Source organism: Meleagris gallopavo, chromosome 1, assembly GCF_905368555.1.
Source record: "Meleagris gallopavo chromosome 1, MGAL_WU_HG_1.1, whole genome shotgun sequence".
Classification (NCBI taxonomy): Eukaryota; Metazoa; Chordata; class Aves; order Galliformes; family Phasianidae; genus Meleagris; species Meleagris gallopavo.
Window position 1 is genome coordinate 95052671 of NC_139404.1, and position 15597 is coordinate 95068267.

General features: G+C 36.0%; 1 protein-coding gene across 5 annotated transcripts in view; it reads left to right on the top strand.

Annotated features, from left to right (window-relative positions):
- ROBO1 (roundabout guidance receptor 1) overlaps positions 1–15597 on the top strand; it is a 693687-nt gene that overhangs the window by 665319 nt on the left and 12771 nt on the right. For 4 of the 5 annotated variants that reach the window (XM_085241026.1, XM_085241036.1, XM_085241033.1 and 1 more), the window contains 6 exons: positions 415–569; positions 4549–4884; positions 7275–7382; positions 9928–10072; positions 10385–10636; positions 14099–14508. In XM_085241026.1, the coding sequence (XP_085097152.1) occupies positions 415–569; positions 4549–4884; positions 7275–7382; positions 9928–10072; positions 10385–10636; positions 14099–14508 (1406 nt within the window). The remainder of the gene's footprint in view (positions 1–414; positions 570–4548; positions 4885–7274; positions 7383–9927; positions 10073–10384; positions 10637–14098; positions 14509–15597) is intronic. The other variant, XM_085241045.1, reaches the window with a different exon arrangement.

The following is a 15597-nucleotide window of genomic DNA, read 5'->3' on the forward strand; positions in this document are numbered from 1 at the left end:
TGTTACAGACATTTAAAGGGTGCACGCAAACATATATGTACAGTTCAGCACTTTAGAGTAGGAGACTATATAAAAAAAACTAGAAACAACTATACCAAAGAATCAAGCTGTGTTTTTCAGTGCTCAAGCCCTTAAACTCAGAGGGTGGTGAGGAGCTGGCACAGGCTGCCCAGAGAAGCTGTGGGAGGTGTTCATGGCCAAGTTGGGTGGGGCCCTGGGCAGCCTGAGCTGGTGGGGGAGGGAAACTCCCCATGGCAGGGGAGTTGGAAATAAATGGTCTTTGAGAACCTTTCCAACCCAAGCTATTCTGTAATTCTATGAAGCATGTGGCATCTAGCTTAATGTGAAGAATATAATTGCAGCTTGAAAATGTCTCTGTTTAGTTTTTGAAATGACCAAACTTTGTTTCTAAAGGCCAGGACTCCTAAACATCAGTGAACCAGCTACGCAGCCCTGGCTAGCAGATACTTGGCCTAACACAGGGAACAATCACAATGACTGCTCCATCAACTGCTGCACCTCTGGCAATGGAAACAGTGATGGCAACCTTACGACATACAGTCGACCAGGTTAGATATGTTTCTACCTTGCTAAGGAACTTTCTTTACACGATATATATTAAAATACATGAGAACAGATTTACTTTTCTTTTTAATTTCCAATATGTTTGCATTTAATGTAGTTTCATTCCGCTATGCCATGATTATGCTTTCTGTTCATCTTTGAATCCTGATTTTTCCGTTCCTTTCGGTCCCCAGCCAGTTGTGTCAAAAACTGAAGGAGCCTTTGCAGTGTTCCATGTTACCAAAAGTTGCGCTGAACATGTATGTTCTCACATCTGGCAAACATGAGGCAACTTCATTTTGTTTTGTACATCTTTGTTACTTGGATGGAGAAGGACAAATACCAAAATGGTACCAGTGACATTTTGAACTTGTTTTGGGCATATTGGGTAGAAAGAAATAAAAGAAATAAAGAAAATCTCTACAGTACTTGTCAGACACTCTTTGGCACATTAGGAACCTCCTTTGGGATTCCATTCTGTACAAAAGTGGATAGTTGGTTTTCTATTTAGGATGCATGAATAAAAATAGGTTAACTTCACTATCTGAAAGCAATTGTGAAGTCTTAGGTTAAGTGCTAAATCCCAGGATCTTGGGCAGGATTCAGAGTAGTCTTAAAGAAAACTTTGTGAGTGCAGTAGGAAGATAAAAGGAGAAAATTATCTGGAAGTGTTATTTGTTACAGAATTTGTTTCACAAAGACCTGATAATCTTTTTGTTTTAACACAATTATTGTAACGTGGTGAGGAATGAAAATGTATCTTTTCCATATTGCCTACAGTCTGCCAGCATCTGTAGCTAATTTTTGCTAGGAACACTTCCTAGAATTTCTGAAAGGAAGTATGATTGCCTATAGTGAAGTTGCATAAGTGCAAAACAGCTTTACCTCCAGCATAATTAATGTGAAACCAGCCATAATGTGATAGTGGTAATTCATCTCCTGCTGTATCCTGTCTGACAATGACCAGTGCCAGGTGTTTCAGGGGAAGGTGAGAGATTTTAACATTAGGGATTTGTGTTTTTTTCTGCCCGAGGATATTATGCCCACAAATAGCTATGTAAAGAGATTTCTGATAGAGACGTGAGCCAGCAGTGTGCACTGGCAGCTATAAGGGCAAACCACATTTTGGGATGTATTAAGCACAGCACAGCTAGCTTGTCAAAAGAGGAGATTCCTTGCTACATCTAGCATTGATATGGCTTCACCTTGAATACTGCGTGCAGTTCTTGGTTCTACCGTATAAAAAGGATGTTAAGGTCCTTGGAAGTGTCCAGAGAAGGGCAACAAAGACAGTAACAAGGCTGAAGGCATGTCCTATGAGGAGAGGCTGAGAACCCTTGGGCTATCTAGTTTAGAGAAGAGGCCAAGAGGTGAACTCCCTGCTCTCTGTAGCTCTGTGAGAAGGGAATGCATACGCCAGTGCTGACCCCCTTCTCCTGGGAGCTGATAACAGGATGGGAACAGCACAGAGCTGGGCAGCAGGGAACATTTCTGTTGTGAAGTTAGTCAAGGTCTGTTACAGGCTTTCTAGAGAAGTGGTTGATGCCTTATGCCTGTCAGTGTTCAAGAGGCATTTGGACAGTGCCCTCAATATCATGCTTTAATTTTTGGCTTGCCCTGTGAGTCCTGTGAGTCTAACATTTGGCAGTTAGACTCAATGTTTTTTGATAGTTCCTTCCAGATAGGCTATTCTTTTCTGTTCTATTTGATTCTGTTTGATTCTGTTCATCTCTTCTAGCAAGCGCAAATGGCAGATTTGAGTAACTGAAACTTAACAAATTCGATAAAGGGAGGCAGTGACATTTCTAAGACTTGCAGACTATTATAACAATGGTTATAGAAGCATATACTCTCTTGATTTAGCTTTAGTATTAAGCTTGGTTGTGTTGCAAAGTGTTTCCTTCCTCTGAAGTAGAGACTGTAAGCTTGGGGGTCAGACAAGATGTTCCTAGTGGTGGCATAAGTCCATTCCTTATGCCACCGCTCAACTCATGCAGTCAAATATCAGCAATAGTGTTAACAATGACTAACAAACCAGCTCCTAGTTAGAAGGAATGTCTTTTAACTTAACTGAATGAGAACATGTTCTAAGGGGAAATGCTACAAAAATGTCTAACAGGATAAATCTTCTGTTATATAGGTGGGCCAGTTTTGTTTAAGTACTTTGTATGAGGAATTCTATTACATTTCTATAAAAAAAAGTCTCTTCTGCATATATTGTATAGATTATATTGCCCTACACAAAAATCAGATGCAGCTGAAAATGGAAGGAGGTGAGAATTTATGTCACAAGTGACTCTACAAGAATAATATACTAACGCATAAACTATTGGGAATTAGGAATATATTGGATATATAATTGCCCAGTATAATATAGTGCCCTTGGAAAGGAGAAAAGACTTGTATGGTCTCAGTAGGTGAGAGAAAAATCAGGAATGAAGACATTTAAGAAGAAAGAATCATGAAGGTGAAGACTGAGAGACAATAAATAAATAACAACTCACGTAAGGAAGAAAAATATATCAAACAGTAAAACCTTCAAAAATACAAGCTGAGGGGTATGCAGTGTGCAATGAATAAATTGTATGTGGCATGTTCTGGTACTGTTCCTTAATCACTGTAAATGGGGATCACTGATTTTCTTCCTCAAGTATTATTTTGTTCTTCCTTCTTTCAGAAAATATTTCTCAAGAAAAATGTATGTGTTAGGGAATATTTTTGAAATTGAATGTCCTTTGTATTTAGAAGTTATTTCATGTAGTACAATAGTCAAATCCTGAATTCTGTACTTATTTTTACTTGGCAACCTTTCTAGTAAATTAAATGCAGCCTTTACAGGTAATGGACTTCAAGTTTCAATTCAAACTCATTAACATAAATGCTACATATTTTTAAAGATGAAAAGTATATTCCTGGTGATTGCTACGTAATTATTGATGCATTAATCAGCTGGAAAATGATAATTCTTGTTTAATGCTCATGGAATGCTGGTTTCACTCAACCTTCTAAATGCCTATCCACAGACTGCATTACTCCATTCAGTATTCTTCTAAAAGACTGGTTAAGGAAAGGAAAAAAATTTGCTGAACTACTGTCGTAGAAGACAGAGAAGCTGGAAAGGCAGACACATTGATTCACACAGTAGTGGCCTCAGCATCAGTGCACATTTGGTTAATGTATGATTGTGATAAGTACTGATCTAATGATGCAATAACTAGTAGAAGAATGAATTTATGCTATCTATGCTCTCTACATTTAGCACACCAGGATGGTGGTATCACTGCAATATTACCCTGAAGGATTCAAAGCAATTAGCAAAAATCCAGTGTTTTCCTGTCTTTTTTGTTTTAAACCAAAATACAATACTGTACAAGGAAATAATGATAAAATAAAGTTTTGCTGCTGGGTACTGAATTACCTTCAACATTGTACTGTTTCTCTTTAATTCTGTTAACGTGAAATCATTTTTCAGTCTGTTTCATAAAAATCTGTTGTATTGCCAGTTTCTTATACTGATAACAAGAGTCTAAATTCTGTTTATTCTGTGTTGATGCAAAATGACTGTCTTGTTAAGTTATTGCCACTATAAGATTTGGGTTGATTTTTCCTTTAAATTAAAATTATCACAATGATTCATTGGATACCCATACTGTCAATGTGGACAACATAGGAAAAATAAAACAAAAATAAAAAAAATAAACAAACAATGCTAAAGGAAAAAAAAAAAAAGGAAAAATAAATAAGGTAAGTCATAGTAGATACAATTCAATAGATCTCAATTTACAGTGAAACAGAAGAGACTTAATACTGTAAGCAATAACTTACGAGGTAAATTATATTCTATAAATTATTTAGTTAATTACAGTAGCTCATGGTTATAAACAGTATAGTTTTGCACTGAAAAAAAATTTAAAGGGAATTTCATTGAAAGTATAGCGTAAGCGAACAGAATGACCTTTTCTTTTTTCTTTCCTCTGTGGTTAGCCGATTGTATAGCAAATTACAACAATCAGCTGGACAACAAGCAGACAAACCTGATGTTGCCTGAGTCAACTGTATATGGTGACGTGGACCTAAGCAACAAAATCAATGAGATGAAAACCTTCAATAGTCCAAATCTAAAGGATGGAAGATTTGTCAGCCAACCTGGGCAGCCCACTCCTTATGCCACCACTCAACTCATCCAGTCAAATATCAGCAATAATGTTAACAATGGCAGCGGGGATACGAATGAGAAACACTGGAAACCCTCTGTTCAGCAAAAGCAAGAGGTTGCACCCATACAGTACAACATTATGGAGCAAAACAAATTAAACAAAGGTGAAGAGTTTTTAGCTTGTTTCTCCTCTTTAGGCGTCAGAGGAGTTTTGACCTTCTGGCACTGGGAGTCTAAAGCTTTCAGGTTCAGCAGTTACAGTCTTCTGTGGTGCTTTTAGATGTCTTCCTCTTTAGGTTTAGGAATTGTCAGCTAACAGTGTCAGAAAGTTAATTAACACCACAATAACCTTCAGATATTGAATTTATTATAACAAATAAGAAGTTGTATCTTTAGAAAAAAAATTGTATAAAATATATTTCCTATGGATTTGAGATTAATTTGAATTTAATAGTAATGAAGGGATTGGTTAAGGCAGAGGCCAGATATTTTATTCATAAGCCAGATGCATGGTAGTTACATTACACTCTACCTTAAATTTTAAATAGGTCAACCTACTCTTCCCAGTCGTGGATGGAGACTAATTAAATCTACATGTTCATGTAAATGAATGAAACTTTGCATATGAAACTCTGTAAAATTGTATTGTATTGTACACTGGGGACAGAAATGGAGCTATACAATTCATTTTAGACTTATTCCTAGCAAGCCTTCCATTCATATATTCAGAGGCAATGCTACTGCACACAATTTTGGAAACTAAATTCCTTTATTACCCTGACTGAAGTCTGTGGATCCAGAAGCTAAAAATAAATTGATTTCAGTGTTAACGTGAAACATCAGAATGTACCTTTGTGGCCTTGAGGGCATGTGGGAGTTAGAAGAAATAGGTATGTGATTTCTTGCTGGCCCTCTGGGCTACCATGCAACCTCTTTTAATAACCTGATTTGCAAAACAGTATCCCTAGGAACTGGACTCGTTCTAACTTTGAGCTTCTTGCATGGATTGTTGTTAACTCAAGTGGTCGCATAGTGATAAGTTGTGCAGTGAAAAGATGCACTTCATTACAGGAATGTTGATTCCTCTACCAGACCTATCTGCTCCTAGAGTTCAAAGGGTGATATAAAATGTGACACCTTCCCTTGACGTAAACATTTCAAAAGAAAATTCAATTTTTGTGAGTCTTTACTAGAGGGTGAAAGCTGTATTTTTTTTTATTTTTTATTTTTTTGTAATTATGTTTTCTTTCATGAACTGTGTATTACGTATCTGTTTCGGAATTAAACTATGTTTTAGTTTTATACCTTGGAAGATACTGCATCTTTCAAACTGTGTATATTACAGCTGCATATTCTCTAGCATATTGTAGTGTGGAAGGCCCCCTTAAAGCATTGTCTGCTGACAGTCATATATACATATTTCAGAGTGTTGATTTACTGTTTATCCTCTGTGTAAACATATGCAGTATGTAGAGTTTCAGCGTGGTCTGTGGAATGCGGCTAGGCTGAGAAACTATTACAGAATACACTCTGGTGTGGAATTCATCATTTTGCTCTTTTTCCCATGCTTACATTATCACAAACATTTCTGCAGCAGATGGGGACTGGATTCTTAGTTTTGTTTATTTTTGTTTTCTTTTGCCATTTTATGAGTCAATATTCTGATCTTGGATTTCTCATTTCCTAAGACAAAACCATCTTGCTGACAATTATACCTACAGCTCTTGTGATGGGAAATAACCATTTTGATGAGTTAAATGCTATGCTTCATTGTTGCTACTTTATGTCCAATGGTTCTGTTTATGACGCAGTTTTATTTGCTGTATGAAGAGTAACTCAGCTCCCTTATGTTCTCTGTAAATTATAAATACTTTTTGGCATGAAAGTACTGTTTTCTCAGATGAGCATTTTACTTCTGAAAAAGTTTTGGGGATCTGGTTGCCAAATCTCGATTTAAAAGTCATATATGTATCAAGTGCTTTAGAATTGGAGAATGCGGGTACTGTCATAGCCGTTGGCAAAAAAGATCCCATGTATTACTAGGATTTACATGAGCCAATATAAACGAGTAGTAGACATTGAATGAAGACCTCCTCTGTTGTAAACCAAATTCAATGGAGATGCGCTTGTCATACAGGACTGACTCCTCTGTGGGCTTGTCACCTTTAAAATACAAAAAGTAGCTACCATAGTCCACTGGCTGCCTTGTATGCATAAATTAAGCAGAGACCATGTAAAATCAATCAAAGTGACAATCTATTCATATGCAAAATGCCCACATAGATCTATATATCATAGCAGAGGTATTGCCACTATCCTGTGCATAGGATTTCATTTTACTTCATTTTTGCAATAGAACTACTCCCATGATTTTCCTTACAATTACGGAGACAAGTTAAAAATAAGTTGTCATTATAGAATGATTTTCCTTTCAAAAAAAAAATTTTCTTTTTTTTTCAGTATTTTCAGAAAATCTGCTTTGTGCTGTAAAGCAGATATATAAAGGAAGATCTGTTTCTAAAGAGTAGCATTAACTATACTATTAAACTTTCAGATTACCGAGTAAATGACAGCATTGCTCCAACAATTCCATACAACCAGTCATATGACCAGAATACAGGTGGATCTTACAACAGCTCAGATAGAGGCAGTAGCACATCTGGTGAGTATCTAAAATGTTTTCCAAATGTTACGGTGTTTGGTCCTTCTAGCCATTGTTAGCAGGTGTTATTGGACTTAAAGAAAGGATGAGACACAGAAAAATTACGTACTGCAGGGATGCTAAACAGCGTGAAAACTGGTTCAATAGGTGCCTGCATTTTTGTTGTGTTCCCATGATTGCTTAGTACCATCTAAATGTACATTAGTTGATGGTTGAAAACTATCAAAACCATGAAATCAAGTTGGATTTGGATCTCCTAATGCTCATACCCTACTGGCTAATGCTATGATCTCCAGATAGAAAAGTCATGACAATTATTTTAATTTATGTATTAACTTTTGACTTCCTTATGCTGTACTGACTACTTTTCCATCTGTTAGCTCTGTGCATTCGAGAGAATTTTATGCCCAGAGCAGTCTCAAGATACCCAAAGATTTTTTAACCAATCCTATAAACTTTAAAAGAGCATTTATGTGTACAGCTATTTTTACAGAATTCAGTCACTATATACCAAAATACTCTTGTACATCATTCAAATGTAGACAGTAAATAATTCAAGTTAAATTTTGTTTCTCCTAGGCATCTCGTATGCAAAACACCTAACAGTCCTTTGTAGAAATCTTGAAATGAAACTTAGATTTTTGCACTGGGGAACATTGACCAGGAAACTGAAATTGTGCTCTGTGCTCTGAAGCAACAGAATGTGGTTTAATTGCTATTGTATTGGCATTAACTGCTAAGTTTCAGCTTCTATATTTAGTAGAGGGGTGGGAGATTTTCAGAGGCAAATTAGAATCATGCATAGGCTTGATCTGGGGCTTTACTGTAAGTCTGGTATTTAGCTTATGTTTATCTCTATTGAGCTGATGATAGACTGAGCTATGATCACAGTCACAGACTTGGTGGAGTTCTGCTAATGAAGGCTAGGGCTTTCCTTTTCACTTTCTATTCTGCTGTCTCCTTTGATAACCTTGTTGCCTTAATCCTAACCTGCACTTTGTCTTAACCTATTATGACTGAGGTTGTGCCTGTGGATGAGTGGAATTCTCAATGGCTGAGGTGAGATGGATGAGCGTGGCTCCTAATTCTCCCATCTGTTCATGGTGTTCCTGTAGGAATCAGCCTTTTACCTAGGTCTGTAACACAGGAATGTGGTGCTGAGTCTCTTCAATGGCTTTAAGATCTGAAATTCAGAATGAAACGTTTCAGTGTGTGAGCCCATGCATATTAAAAAAGAGAAGGTGATATTCTCCATGCTAACACCTATTATGGTTATTCTAATGCTAAAAATTTATAGTCCTATACTGCAGACTCCAGCGGGAATGAAGCAAGGTGACCAAAGTAATAAATTAATTGTGCTGAACTTAGTATATGTCACGGTGCTTTGGGAAGAGAATGCAGATGATGGTCGCCTTGGGATGCTTACGGATCTTGCTTGACATACAAAATACACCAGAAAAATAATTATGTATAGCAAAAATATAGTGATATACTGATATCTGGCAGCTAGTGTGGGGCAACAATAGGCAGAACTACTGTATATAAGAACAGAAAAACTGAGGCAGCCGAAGTGAAAATAACAAGATTCTTAAATCTCACTGCAACATATTTAATCTTGTGTCTAGGCTTAACTATGAAGGTATAAAACCATGTCTCAGTTGAAGAAGAAAATATATTTAAAAATATGGTGACTTTATCTGCAATTAAAGAAGTAACAGTAAGAAAGAAGGAAAAAATGTATAAAAAAGAACAATGGTAGAATCTCTTCTGATCATAACCATGTCCAAAGTTAAGATTCAAGACCACCTGAATAATTGTTCTTACTCAAAGTTGTTGGAATTGTTAAAGCTGCATTGTTCTATTATAAGCTATAATTTCCCAATTTCCCAGTAATGGTAGCTGAAAACATGTGAGCTCTACTTCATCGATCTTTGTTATTTTAGTTCTGCCAGCAATTATTTTCAACTGCACCTGCCATTTAGACTAAAACTGGTAATTTCATTGTGCCTAAAACGTTTCAGTGGACAAGTACAAATTACATATATTCAGTGACTTAATGCAACAGTGGAACTTTAATAGATCATATCTGTATCATATTGTATTTTAGGTTCCAGCAATTAAATAATATAAAGGCACTTTTGAAAATATGTCTACAGCTCATTTGTTTTAGATGATAATCTATAATGTAATTAATAGAAGTGGGAAGCTCATTCTTAATTACACTGCTTGTAAAATTATTTTATGGTTTTATCACATTTTGACTATTTATTAACAATTCTACTCTTGTATTCTGTGTGTTTTTTTTTTCCATGCTGTGTAAATTTTCTAGTTAAGTTCAACTACTTAAGAACATGGAGTGGTTCTACAAAGAATGTACAATAACAAACTGGTGTAAAAAGAAGGAATACCAGTTTATTCCAACTCATCACAACAGGAAATTCCTAGAAAATTCAAGAGAACATGGGACTATGTGTATTTTATTTTTCAAAGCACAATGGTTAGCAGTTATTTAAAAGCATTAAAAATATGTATTTTTTATTCACAGGGAGTCAAGGGCACAAGAAGGGTGCTCGGACTCCAAAAGCTCCCAAGCAAGCTGGCATGAACTGGGCAGATCTTCTTCCACCCCCTCCAGCACATCCACCTCCCCATAGCAATAGTGAAGATTACAGTCTTTCAGTGGATGAAAGGTAAGAAAGATGAACACATAATCCATTTCTACTTTTAATTGTTAGTTAATTGTACAATAACTTGTTCTGCAAGCTGGCATTGAGACATTTCTTTGGTACCATTCTGATGCTTCTCATCAACTGGCTGTAGAATATCTATTTGAAGAGACTTAATGACAGGGGTGTACATCCAGTCAGTACATCTTTACTAAACTGTTTTCAAGCGTGCATATAATAAAGATTTTTTTTTCCTGAGCTATTTATACATGTATCAAATATGCTAATTACACAGTAAAAATATAAGTCCTTATTTTCTTAAAAAAATAATTTTAGCTATGACCAAGAAATTCCATGTCCAGTCCCACCTGCAAGGATGTATCTGCAGCAAGATGAGCTAGAGGAAGAGGAAGAAGATGAGCGAGGTCCTACTCCACCTGTCCGAGGAGCAGCTTCCTCTCCAGCCGCTGTCTCCTATAGCCATCAGTCAACTGCCACTCTCACCCCTTCTCCCCAGGAAGAACTCCAGCCCATGTTACAGGACTGTCAGGAGGATCTGGGTCACATACAACACCAACCTGAACGGAGGTGTGTCAATGCAAATGCAGTGAGAAAGATGTGACAAAAGCTATCTTGGCCCCACTGAAAATTCCTGTTGAATTCAGTGAGGCCAAGATTTTTCCCTTGATGTTTAATCTGTTAATATCTAACTTCTGATCCAGAATAGTAGAACTATTCGTAACCTAAGAAATACGTAATTAAGTTGCTTTATTATTATACCACAGAAAGAAATGCAGTGTATCACTTTACGGTACGTGCAGTGCTGACACAAGTTAAATTCACAGTCATCAGGATATTAAAGTGGTATCGTTAACACAGCTTACCATATAATTACAGTTCCATTGTTTCCAATAGATTTACTGCATTATTACCATAAAATAGCATGCATTATTTCACAGTAACTGTGCAATTAACTTGTCACCCATATGTATGAATATATATAAATATATAATTTATATATCCTATAGATTTTCCTCCTCTCATAAATCCTAATACAGTAAATTACTGCTTGCAAAATTTTCTTAACATTTCCTCCTAACCTCATTTAAAAGAATGACCAACTTTAATAAAGATAGATATTTGTTATGGGGAAATTTTGTTTCTTCTGTGAGTTGCTTTTAGTGCAAACTACTTTGCATGTATACTCAGATTCTGTTCCATAAAACACTGAATACTGAATGAGGCTTTATATGTACAATACTTACTTGTCTTGCTTTTTGATAATATGATGCAGCTTTTGCATTTAGAATTCTATTCCTTTTCTCCAGTGGTTTGCATATGTTGTTTCTCATCATAAGGATACCAACCTAACTGTAATAATACTGTCATACTTTCTGTTTTGAGCAAACTACAGGCTTGTTGTGAGTGGACTATGTAACTTTTAATTTTATTCCTATAGCTTACTGGACATTTATGGATGTATTTTACAGATTTTTTTTTTGAAAAGTTAGTTCAAATTTTTCCTTTTTTAAGTAAGCAGTAGTTATTAATATTCTTTTTTAATGGCTAACAACTGCTTTTATTTTTATTCCTTATTTCTGCTTTATCTTCTTTGTTTTGTATCTCTTTTCTTTCTTTGCTATGGTAACACTTCTTGTGCTGTTTATCGTTTTTTGTTCCTCCATCTGCCCGAATCTTTATAACCGCTCCTTTTATTTGTGGATTGCTAATAATATTTTCCCATAATTTTGAGCAATTCTAATATGTGGGAGCACAGAAGTGTTCATTTTAGCACTTCTGTCTACAGGGGTATTTAGAAGTTAAACTAACTGGATGCTTAAAACAAAAATTGAAATACTAAGTAAGTGACCTCAGATTATGTGTTTTTGGGAAGTAAGATACACTGAATGGAGTAGGCATTGGAGCATATGTATGCAAACACACATAGACAGAAAGTTCTCTCAGTTTAACGACTCAAGGTGGGTCACTATAAATACCTTCAAAGTCACTGAAAAAAGTTGAGTTTGATGTTCCAGGATATTCCAGTTTAAGCTCCTAAGGAATATTATTTACTCATTGAATTGATGGAAAAAATAGAATGTTTTTATTCTGTTCTTTCCTGCAACGGCTAAGCGTAGTTTTTCTGAAAGTCTTATCATTGTTAGTGGTAAGTTTGACTTTACTTCTTTACTTCTTTAGACATTGTTTCTTTTTTTTGCTATACCCATTGCCTCACTTAAAAAAGATTCATATAATTCCATCTACTTAATTGGCAAGTCTTTGTTGACTATCTTTTTTATTTAATGGTGTTGATAATGACCCATGGCATTACTGTTTAATTGTTGGTTGTGCTCAGCAGATGTAGCCCATTCCGGAAGGAAATTTCTGTTTTGAATATGGTGTGACAATGCTTTCCAGTTAAAAATGCACTGAATGTTACCTGTCTGCACTGTTTTCATATTTTTTGCTAAGTGGTAGTTTCATAGTTGAACATTAATGCCGAAAACACTGGTTTCCATACTTTTTATTAGCTTTGTAGTCCTGCTGAATTATTATCTGAATTTCTGATGAAAACCAGATGATGATGATTGTATACTGTGACATGTCTCTGTCTGATTAGCTTGATAAATTTATAGCATACTGAATATGTTGTTTGGAAGAATGGACAAGTAGAGAAAAAAAAACTAAAGATTAATGGGATAGCAGAAGATGTCAATGTTTGAGTTAAGATCAGAGACGATGTTATTACTAAAGCAAGAACCACTGCATCGGATAAAGTGGACCAAGTATTGTAACTCTGTATGCCCATGAACAGCTGCACTCACTTAGCCTATCCTTAAAGGCTGGCAGGCACACTGTATTCCAAAAATGCTAACATGTTTTGTGGTCAGTTGCCTGTCTAATAATACTAAAGCCTGGAGAACAGGAAGACTGGCAAATATCTTGTGAGGACGGTTCTCACACGATCTTGAAATTAAGACATTTAAACTGTATTGATCAAGGCCTCTAGTCAAAGGCAGGTAGAGCTTCACATGTTCTAATGGCTGCTGTTATTTTTTGTTCTATGAAATTGTTATTGGTAGATATCCCTAACTTGTCTTCATTACATTTAGTACTTCTTATCGAAAATGGAAAGTAGTGTATAGATAATGCAGTCCAGGGAGGTTGCAGCGTGTTCATGCTGCAAAGTATTATTTTTTTCCCTGCTAAATTGTCCTTTCAAAGTGAATATTTCGTTTATTTAAAAAAAAAAAAAAAAAAGTCACCTGCAAAAAAGAAAAGATTTTTGTTCGCCAGCCATTCAGTAAGATAATACAGAAAATTTTCAAGAAAGGAAAAAATAACTGGAAATTATTGCAAAATGGACAGCAGTATAATTTCCTGGTAAGCAAAACCAACAGTCCGGCTATTGCTGTAGAAAGTATTTCTTTCTTTGAGACAAATGGTAATTAAAGATCGTGCCTGTGGCCCTGCAAAGAAAGCCTGTTGTCAGTGATAATGCCTGGGATTTTAGAGAGAAGTTTTAAGTAAACAGAAAGTCAAAATAATTAAATCTAATACATTACCTCTTTAAGTTTCAGACATCATTGCTGTTGATTCTCAAGCTCAAAATAAATTAACCACCTACCTGAATTTTGGTATCCTTAAGATGTAGCATTACAGTAGATTATTCTTTATTTATAATACCACCTAGGCCAATTTGAAAAATAATGAAACATCAGTATCTCTTTTGTTTTCTTTTTGAATCATTGGGGTGGGTGGAGGGAAGATTATGTTTTTTGAGCAATCTGTTTGGATAGAGGTTTCCAGCTTCTAGTGTAGTATACTGACACTTTTGCTCTTACACTCAAGTGTTCACAAATGATTTTTTTAATTAGTCACATAAACACCTCTTTACTACATGAATGATGTTAGGAAATGAGGAGTTTTATGCAACATAGGCTGATTTCCATTAAAATCAGTGCTGCATATTTTGATCAATTTACTCTCCTTTTTCCTCCAGCTATGTTATATGACTTCAGTTCTTCTTACGTTTGTATTTTTATGCAGACGTCAGCCTGTGAGTCCTCCACCCCCTCCAAGGCCTATCTCTCCACCACATACCTATGGATATATTTCAGGGCCCTTGGTCTCTGACATGGATACTGACGCACCAGAAGAGGAAGAAGATGAGGCGGATATAGAGGTTGCTAAGATGCAGAACAGAAGACTCCTTTTGCGTGGCCTTGAGCAGACACCTGCCTCAAGTGTTGGTGATTTGGAGAGCTCTGTAACAGGGTCCATGATCAATGGCTGGGGTTCAGCTTCTGAAGAAGATAACATCTCAAGTGGGCGGTCTAGCGTTAGCTCTTCCGATGGATCATTTTTTACCGATGCAGATTTTGCACAGGCCGTTGCAGCAGCTGCAGAATACGCTGGCTTGAAAGTAGCCAGACGTCAAATGCAGGAAGCAGCAGGAGGTGAGTCTGTCCTGTATTTGATAAGAGAAGGGGGAAAAAGAACTCCATTATGACATGCACTTATCCACAACCACTTATCCACTAAATTCCTGTTCTTATATTTGGAAATTCAGGAAGGGAAAGAGCGGGAGATTCTCACTAGTGGAAGAGGCAGTATGGGACTATTGCTGGAGCTGTTCAAATAATTTGCCACTCTGTATTTTTTCACATAAGTAATTCCTATTTTTTTTTGTCGTCTTCGTTGTTGCCAAACTTCAGCCCTGTTCATGGATTTCCAGCCAGGACTGAATGAGCCTAGCACAGTCTTGCCTAGATGTACATGACTTATAAAGCTGTGGAGCAAAGTTTAGAAATCACTTCTTTACATAAAACTGCTTTATCAAAGGTAGTGGTATGTGTAAATACGAACATTTTTGTTATTATTTTTTTTTCTCCAAGCTCACTGTTCTGATGACCATTTCTTAAGTCCCTGCCACATTTTACACTCAAACCCTTCCTCTGGCAATTATCTGAAATTCACAGTTTCTAAAATACGACACCTTCATTATAATCAAGTGTGCCCTTACTCTTTTAGAAAAGTTTCCAGTCAGTTCTTTTCTAATAGGTACTGGTTTTGCTAAAGGGTAATTAAAAAAAAAATTACAAAATTATATCCTTTTCAGCCTGTCTTCATGAGAGATTTAATGTCTTTGTATTGCAGTATCCATATAAATACTAAACCTTCAGAGTCTTATTTTCCCTTCATTTGAAAATATTTGTAACTGTTTCCCATTTCATATTTAATTATTAACTTTTGGAGAATGCCATTTAACTCTTACTGCTGTCTTATTGAGATGAACTGGCTTTGTGCTGATTTCATAACTTGACAGCTGTTATTAATTACAGTTTAGATAATAGATTATGAATATGCGGGAAGAACATTTCTTTTTTCTTTTTCCTGAATCAGTGAAAAGATTTGTGTTTTGCTGTTGCTTTGCAACATGCTGGTTATAGGCAATGCTGGCTTTATATAGGTAATCGGCAACTTGATTAGTCGTGATGAAAGTTGTCATAGTTAGCTAAGAAATAAGAATACTAATTAGTATGTAA